The 9,511-nt window shown below is 33.5% G+C and overlaps 1 protein-coding gene across 1 annotated transcript; it reads left to right on the plus strand.

The window, feature by feature from the left end:
* Positions 1 to 805: 805 nt before the first annotated feature.
* LOTGIDRAFT_239263 (hypothetical protein) lies at positions 806 to 2,970 on the plus strand (the record flags this gene model as incomplete). The annotated part of the gene is made up of 2 exons (XM_009054426.1): positions 806 to 918; positions 1,635 to 2,970. The coding sequence occupies 2 exons, from the start codon at positions 806 to 808 to the stop codon at positions 2,968 to 2,970; spliced, it is 1,449 nt and encodes a 482-aa protein (XP_009052674.1).
* Between the last annotated feature and the right edge of the window lie 6,541 nt (positions 2,971 to 9,511).

A 9,511-nucleotide genomic window follows, 5' to 3' on the forward strand; every position in this document is an offset into this window, starting at 1 on the left:
TAAAAAGATAGAAATCAACGTTTCCTTGGTGTTTATTTAGAGTTATCATTCATTTTCCCTTATTTTATCAAAATTATAACACTGGTTTGTGTTTTCATCAGGTTAGGATATAACACTGTAATAGTAAATTAAGGTGCAAAAGACAAGGTGTGGTTTGTCATGTAATGTACAGGACTGGATTATCAATATTCTTTCCAAGACTCTACAAATCAGCTTCTCTCTTTCAATAATGAAAGATAACTCATCCTTATCAGGACAGCAATCGTTTCCCAAGTCTACATACTATATTTTTCCTTTCAATAATCAATCATTAACTAGATCTTATCTCATTCTGCTGACATGTTTCTGATACACAATCTTCATCAGGACAGCTAGTTTTAGAAATGGAGGTTAACTTTCCAATATAAGACTTAATATGAGCTAATTGACTAGAGCTCATCTCATGCCACCAACACATGTTTCAGATACACAATTCTCATCAGGACACAAGGTTTGGAAAATTGACGTTTGCTTTATACTGCATTGACATGTTTCGGATATTCACAGCTAGTTTTGGAAATGGAGATTAACTTTCAAAAATAGGATTTACGGTGTATGAACAAAGAAATGGAACTCACTTTGTAGTAAGTTTTAAACAAGACCTATCTTTATAACAAGTTTCTGAAACATTTTTCACATCAACAAATCCTTTTGAAAATTGAACTCACTGAGTAGTTTTATACATTAGAGTTTTTAACAGAAGATATTATGTATCCATTGATTTCTTTCAGAAATTCTTTAAAAGATGAAAAGTAAAAGTTAAAAGATGAAATCTTCGATACCATTTAGAAAATTACAGAAAATCTGTTGCTATGGTTTCAGTATTATTAGTTTCCTGTTGGTTTTTACCTATTTACAAAGTTCTAAACCCATTGACAGGTAAACTCTTTTTATGGTTAGATTTACATCATTTCTCAATTCAGACTAAAACTGCCTTCAGATACAATCTTTTAAATGTCTCTATAGCAACAAGGGTTGAAATAATCATTAATCGTATAGATGACAAAGATAAACCAAGGCCTACAGACTGTGCATATTGAAGAAATTCATCTCAACAAAACATTCAAATCTTAAACATATTTCTACCTTGTTTCACTTTAGAGGGTTAACCTTAAATAAAGGTACAGTAATAAATATTCCAATTATCACATGATTTCCAAACTGACCAATAAACATGTTTTTTCATAAATTAGCTTTTGTAAATGTGGATACGCAAAACTCATGAATAATACATGAGAACATCAAAATTATTAGGTCATTTGTGTCGCTTATTCCACACCAGATATCTTATCTCGTCTATTCCCAGCTTTATACATGTGAACATCAAAATTATTGGGTCATTTGTGTCGCTTATTCCACACCAGATATCTTATCTCGTCTATTCCCAGCTTTATACATGAGAACATCAAAATTATTGGGTCATTTGTGTCGCTTATTCCACACCAGATATCTTATCTCGTCTATTCCCAGCTTTATACATGTGAACATCAAATTATTGGGTCATTTGTGTCGCTTACTTCCACACCAGACTTGAACCCCATTCTATCTTTGATCAAAACTTTTTAACTCTCACCATTTCTTTTTTCACATGACAGAGTTAAAGATGATGTTGAGATGCCATATACTTGGAAGTTTGAAAACTTTCCCGTGTCACAGAAAGAAGAATTTATCACAACTTTACTTCAAAACCTTGATCAACAACAAACATCCAATCACCAACCAAAACCCAGCTTGATAATTCAAACCAAGCCATTCAAATTTTATATTTACGAACTACCAGATAAGTTTAATTCTGATTTGATACAATGTATGAAAGAAAGTAAGAGTTATGGTTCTTGTTTCGACTTGAGGAATAACGGAATGGGTCAGACATTGAAGCGGGAAGATGGGTACATCGTCATGGATACCAATCAATTTTCATTGGAGGTTATAATTCATAATCAATTATTACATCATCCGTATCGAACTTTAAATATGTCTGAAGCCGACGTGTTTTACGTGCCGGCGTACATGGGACTGCCATGTTTTTGTTTCAAGATGGAGGAACGACGCTACGAAATAATCAACGATCTTTATGAATATTTATCCAATCAGAAACCATTCCAAGAATTAAAACCTCATTTTTCAACGATTGCAAAAATCGAACGAGAACAGTCTTGCCGATCATGTCCTTTACTCAAAATGAAACAGAGTAGGAAAATTACATTTCTAGCGATTGAGAGAGAGACAAATAAAAAGTCGCGTATAAATGTTGGAGTGAAATCGTTTGAAACTATCGTAGCACCTTATCCATCGTATGTTCATTACACAAAACCGAAAATAAATACCCCAGGATTACACGACAGAAATGTGGTTGTGTTCTTCGCAGCAAGTACACGTCGTTCCAACTATTTCAGAAATTGTTTGATCGATCAATTTAAAAATAAAACAAAAGACCAATATGAGGATTTTTATCGCATTCCAGACAACACAAATATTAAACAAGTTATGTTGGTGACTCAGGAATGCCTCGGAAATCACAAGTTTACCACAATTCCATGGATGAGGCGTTCGGTGTTTTGCCTCGAACCTCCAGGGGATTCGCCCACACGGAAATCTTTCTATGATGCTATTTTAAGTGGGTGTATACCAGTGTTATTTCACTATAACAATGGAAATCGTGTCCGATATCCGTTTGATAGCGTGTTAAACTATACAGATTTTACTGTGATACTACCAGCCACTCATGGCAAGGAAATTTATCCAGACGTATTCCAAACATTATCGGAAATTCCTTCCACAGAAATCCAAAGACTTTACAACAATTTAGCGCAAGTGTCACAATATTTCCAGTATTCTTTTCTATCGAACAATTCACAGCGGGAACCTCACCCCGATGCAATTATGTTGATATTAGAAGAAATTAGAAAATTGTATAAAAAAAATAAATGAACAGAAAAATGTTAATTTTTGTGACAAGAAGTCATCTATTTGACATTCCTCAACTTCCTGTTGAACTCTTCCTCACATGCATGATTCATGATACTGTATATGTATGACTGGAAGAGCTCATTTGTAAAATAAGGGGTGTTTAATGTTGCCTGTCAAGTTATATCCAGCTTTTTACCAGTATGTTTATGTCTGACCTACCCTCCAAGAGTATATTTGAAATTCCCCAAGTATATATTTAAAAAGAAAATTTGGATATGTTCAGACACGTTCAATTTTTCTTTGTCTATGTGTACAAGGTTTGAACTTGCTTAAACACCAACAAGATGTTTTGAATGAGCCAGTCAAATTATCAAAATACTTTCTAGTGTGAGAAGTATATAAAGTAATAAACTTACCGGACAAGGGAATGCATGAACCAAGTCATCAAGGAAGACAACTCTCAGGTTGATATGTTTCCCTTTACGTGGTGATTTCGGGGAGAGAGTGGTCGTCATGGTGACACCTGGTTCCTTCTTCCTCTCTCGTCGTTATAAATTTATCATTCCTTCAATTTCCTCTCCTACTTTCACATTTTTTCCTGAAAAATATAAAAAAAAATTAATTTGATAACTTTAAATCTGTTTCTGGTAATTTGGCTGATTTGTTTGTATCTCATGATTTTTACCATTATAGCAGAGGCAGGTGTCGCACACAAAGCAGACCATGCTTACTCATTTCAAAACACCTGATAATAATCCTCTTTGGAAGAATCCACTACCACACAGCTTTTGCTCTCAGTATTGCCATGCTTTAGATGAGATTTTGATTAAAGTAATTGTCTTGCTTGTAAGGATTTTTTATGACATGAATTCAGTTCGACATTGCAGCTGATATTTCCATGCAAATGTTTTATAAATGTGTACAATATCTCTATATTTATTAGGTCAAAATATTATAGACTTTTTATGGCTTTGATACTTTTTGAATAATTCTGAATTGAAAAGAGTTATGTGTTTTTTACTGAGCCACCAGATATATTAAAGTTTAAAAGCACAGTTATAACTGTAAGTTATATGCAGATGAAGTTTATAAAACCTGAATAATGAAAGAAAGAATGATTTTACAATGTTAACAGAAAATAACAGAAAACACACAGGAATATATTTAAGCAATAAACTGTTATCCTATGGTAGTAAAGGTTGTGTATCAGGACAAAGGTTGGCTGGAAAATTGAATAAATGCGCGTATTTACGTTTTCAAGACATTCTAATTTCTTTACGTTTCAACGTTAGGGACTATTTCTTTACGTTTACATTGAAGACCGTATATTTGATATAATGACGTCAATGAACAACAACGTCATTGGTTAAAATTACTATGCCTAATGTTTTAGTGATGAGGCAATGGTGTTTATGGTGATATTAACGCCACACGAATCTGTATTAGTCCAATGGAAAAAATAATAGCTCATGTAATTATTATGGTATAACACACTTCTTGTAAATTTCATTCAAATCTAATGTTAACAGCAATTTATAAATCTGTATCAAAGGGGGACATGGGTTTGTTATCTCACCTATGGTGCATACCCCTCTTTAAGTTGACAGACAAGTCTAATTTGTATTTACAAGTTCCTTCAATGTATACAGCTTAAATCTAAATGTAAAAATTCTGTAGTCCATTTGATCTAGCCAATAACCATTCTAGTAGAAAAGAGTTTAAGACATCAACTGTAAGGATTGCCTGGGGCTTGATAAAACCATATAAATTTTATTGTGTTAGTGTTTTATTACGGATTTCTATGTCTAAATCCTGTCTATTGTAGCGTAGTTCATTTTCCACCTTTCTTACGATTTTAACCACATGTAATTAGTTTACATTTCATTTTGATTTCAAATTTTAATCTTAAATTCTGTAGCAGTGTAAAGACTGGAGAAAAACCATAATAATAGAAAATTGAGATTAAGATTCCAGTCTGAATAGATGTAACGTTGCTTTTCAAACAATGTATTATTTTGTGCAACAGAATGAGTTCAAACCATGATAATAGAAAAACTATTCTAGATCTCATCAGCCAACTGTAATCATAGAATGTCTTATTCAATTTTATAATCAATAGAATATCTCATTAGTCCACACAGGAGCATATCTAGAAAATACTTTAGAAGGACGCAAAAAACGAGGTGTCTCTCCAAGGTGAGGGTCTGCTAGATGCACCCTACATGCCAACAGATTTCAGAAATAAATTTAGAGCATTAAGAGGGCTTCATTTTCACTTCAAAATAAAACTTATTAAGGCCCAAGGGGTTAGGCCATTTCCCAATGGCCCTCCCCATAAATACGCTACCCCAATAGTCTATAATAGTCCGAAAATGATTCCTTCCATTTTGAAATCAATAAATCATCTATTAAGAAACATGTACAACTTGAGATGAAGTTCTACTAAAACACTGAAGGCAAAATCAATCAACAAAACACAACTCATCAGCAACAAGATGAGAAAGGTCCTTTTTCAGTCTTTAAATTAACAGAGAACTGAAGATTTCATCAATGAAAAATGACCTCCAGACCTCAGTGAAGTTGGTGAACACATTAATTCAGTCTTTTAATCAATAGAAAACCTGTACTTCTGCATCTTGGAGTAGGAACAATGTTCTAAGCCTGAGATTAAACAGTAAATACCACTAAATACAATTCATTTGAGATTCTATACTGGAAACTGACCTCCCAGACCTTAATGAAGTTACTCAATCTAGAAGATATTTTTTACATCTTAAAGTGGAGGAATTGATGAAAACTCAAACGAAACCTGAAGTTGGCGAAACATTGATGGCAGCTAATGAACTTTTGAGTTGTATTTGATATTTTCTGTTTCAATGACAGGCTTACAAAATTGATTTAAAGACTGAAGAAATGTTTAACTATAGAGGAAGATGTTTTAAAATATTTATACCATAGTCACAATTAAGCTCATTGGAAACAAATGAAAATTGACAAAACAAAAACCAACATATCTTTGAGCACTGGGGAAACAGGATTAAGTAACAATTTCAGTTTTTTACAGAGTTGGCATACACTTTAATCAATGGAGATCTGTACTTGTATAACTGGCGAAAGAAATTCTATTAGCAGACGACAGGAGAAATATAATGAATACAGATTGATATATAGGTTTGTACTCTTCTACCAACTGTGTTAATACTTTCTTACTCTAATGCCTGATTGAAAGAAACACTGTCTTTTTATGGCAGTGGAATAGCTAGAAGGTAGCAAGTTCAATTGTCGTCTGTTGGGCGATTAAGTGATGTGGGTTCAAATCCTTGCAAGGCAAGAAAAATTCTGATTGTCAGAAAGAGCTTTGAGTATCTATAACCAGTATTATTAAATTGAGTGTCTGTACTCCAAGCAGCCTATTCTCGAAACTATCTTAGTGCTAGGATATCTTAGGTTCTTATCTTCCTAACATTGTTTCTAGGATATCCTAGGTTCTTATCTTCTAACATTGTTTCTAGGATATCCTAGGTTCTTATCTTCTAACATTGATTCTAGGACATCCTAGGTTCTTATCTTCTAACATCGATTCTAGGACATCCTAGGTTCTTATCTTCTAACATTGATTCTAGGACATCCTAGGTTCTTATCTTCTAACATTGATTCTAGGACATCCTAGGTTCTTATCTTCTAACATTGATTCTAGGATGTCCTATAGGTCTTATCTTCTAACATTGATACTATTATATCCTAGGTTCATATCTTCTAACATTGATACTAGGACATCCTAGGTTCTTATCTTCTAACATTGATTCTAGGACATCCTAGGTTCTTATCTTCTAACATTGATTCTAGGACATCCTAGGTTCTTATCTTATAACATTGATTCTAGGATATCCTAGGTTCTTATCTTCTAACATTGATTCTAGGACATCCTAGGTTCTTATCTTCTAACATTGATTCTAGGACATCCTAGGTTCTTATCTTCTAACATTGATTCTAGGACATCCTAGGTTCTTATCTTATAACATTGATTCTAGGATATCCTAGGTTCTTATCTTATAACATTGATTCTAGGATATCCTATGTTCTTATCTTCTAACATTGATTCTAGGATGTCCTATAGGTCTTATCTTCTAACATTGATTCTAGGATGTCCTAGGTTCTTATCTTCTAATATTGATTCTAGGATGTCCTAGGTTCTTATCTTCTAACATTGTTTCTAGGATGTCCTAGGTTCTTTTCTTCTAACATTGTTTCTAGGATATCTTAGGTTCTTTTCTTCTAACATTGTTTCTAGGATATCCTAGGTTCTTTTCTTCTAACATTGATTGTAGGATATCCTAGGTTCTTATCTTCTAACATTGTTTCTAGGATATCCTAGGTTCTTATCTTCCTAACATTGTTTCTAGGATATCCTAGGTTCTTATCTTCTAACATTGATTCTAGGACATCCTAACGCTAAGATCGTTTCGACAATACATGGCCATAGTTTTATCATAAAACTTGATCATATTATTATATCTACCACTATAAGATTTATTTTGTCAACAATAAAACGCTTTATGCGGTACCAATTTACAGCTGGGTCAACTGAAATAAGGAGATTCCAATTGTTTTAACCAAGAAACCAACACTCTACCCAACTGAGCTACAGACTGTCCTACTGATAACCTGGCCACAATGGTCACTGTCAAAGCAACCTTACTACTTCGATCAGTAAGTGTCTCATAGTTCAAATATCTCAGAGAAAAGAACTTTCCAATTAATGAGCTTGATCGCCATCGTTTTCAATAAATTTCTGAATTGTGTAGCCAAGTAAATAATTAAAACGATGTCGTCTGAAACGATAGTCGTCTATTTTTAGACATCAACCGCCAATTTTCCTTTTAATGATTCTTTTCGTAAATCCTTACTGAATAAAAAAATCACAAAGGTCTGATAAATGGCAGACGAAATTCAATTTAGTCGAAGGAGATTTTCAACATCAAGATAGTAAACGACAAACTCGTCTGAGAGGATGTTCAAGATGTCTGACAGGATGATCTGGAATTCTTTAACGCAACTGACATCAACAGCTTCCAGGATTTAGCGGAATCAAAATTTAGCTATGAGAGAATTGAAATGGAGATTTTTGTCTTCGTAGAAAAGATTTACTATGGTTGCTAAAAAGAAAAAGTTTGATCAGAAAAAAATGCAGATCTTGAAAAATAAAAAAGAATTTTTTAATGTAATTTTGACATCTGGTGATTTAGTTCTCATTACAATTCAACCTTCTGGGCAGAAAAAATAGGAAATTTATCATTTCAATTCTGATAAACTCTACTAGCAATAAACATGTCAGATATTGAAAATAAAATCAAACTTTTTGCAAAAACTTTTTGTTTGTCAAGCAATAATTAATCTGCCACCTTATGACACTTACTATGTGGTTAAGAGAGAAACTTTTATCTTTTTATAACTTAAACTAAGGTACCAGGTACCAAGAATTCACTTACAGACAACTAAGGTACCATGAATTCACTTGCAGACAACTAAGGTACCAAGAATTCACTGGCAGACAACTAAGGTACCAGGTACCAAGAATTCACTCTCAGACAACTAAGGTACCAGGTACCAAGAATTCACTTGCAGACAACTAAGGTACCAGGTACCAAGAATTCACTTGAAGACAACTAAGGTACCAGGTACCAAGAATTCATTCTCAGACAACTAAGGTACCAAGAATTCACTTGCAGACAACTAAGGTACCAAGAATTCATTCTCAGACAACTAAGGTACCAAGAATTCACTTGCAGACAACTAAGGTACCAAGAATTCACTTGCAGACAACTAAGGTACCAAGAATTCACTTGCAGACAACTAAGTTACCAAGAACTCACTTGCAGACATAAAACAGAATGGTGCTATAGGATATTTTGGCACCAACTGGTGAGCTGTGCATATAAAGGGAGATAAAAAGAATTACTGTGTAATAACCCAGATGTTATTAACAGTGACAAACTTTTCAGATCTGTTCAACACCAGCTGAGATAATACATTATGATTATTAGTCATCATAAACCAACTTAACATTAAAACACTACACAGTCTTCTGTACTCGATCTAGACCTGGACGTGGAAAAAATCACAAAATTATATCATGTTTCTGAGAATTTTTAAGTCTTAACCATGGTATCATGAATTGGACATGGTATTATTACCCGTTTAACACTTTGTTTAACACTTTGTTTTGTGGGCGTGGAAATGGGGTTGGTTGAATCTGATCAATGATATCATGTAAACAAAATAGCTTTGACAAAGTCAGGTTTGATTTTCTCTCAGCCTCACTTCTTTACCGTAAATCTGTGACGTCCATATTAATCAAAAGCGTCATAACGAGTGATTTGTTTTGATTGGCTGAAATTTTACTAGCAAGACAGCACGGCCAATTTTGATTGGACAATATTTAGATATGAACACGTAGCTTTGAGTCTTAATAACCTGGTTCTCTAAAACTTATTTTATATCAAAAAATCAATTTAAATTTAAAACTATAAAGGTAAGTTCACATGTCCAATGTAAAAGTAGA

This window comes from Lottia gigantea (assembly GCF_000327385.1).
Source record: "Lottia gigantea unplaced genomic scaffold LOTGIsca_217, whole genome shotgun sequence".
Taxonomy (NCBI): Eukaryota; Metazoa; Mollusca; class Gastropoda; family Lottiidae; genus Lottia; species Lottia gigantea.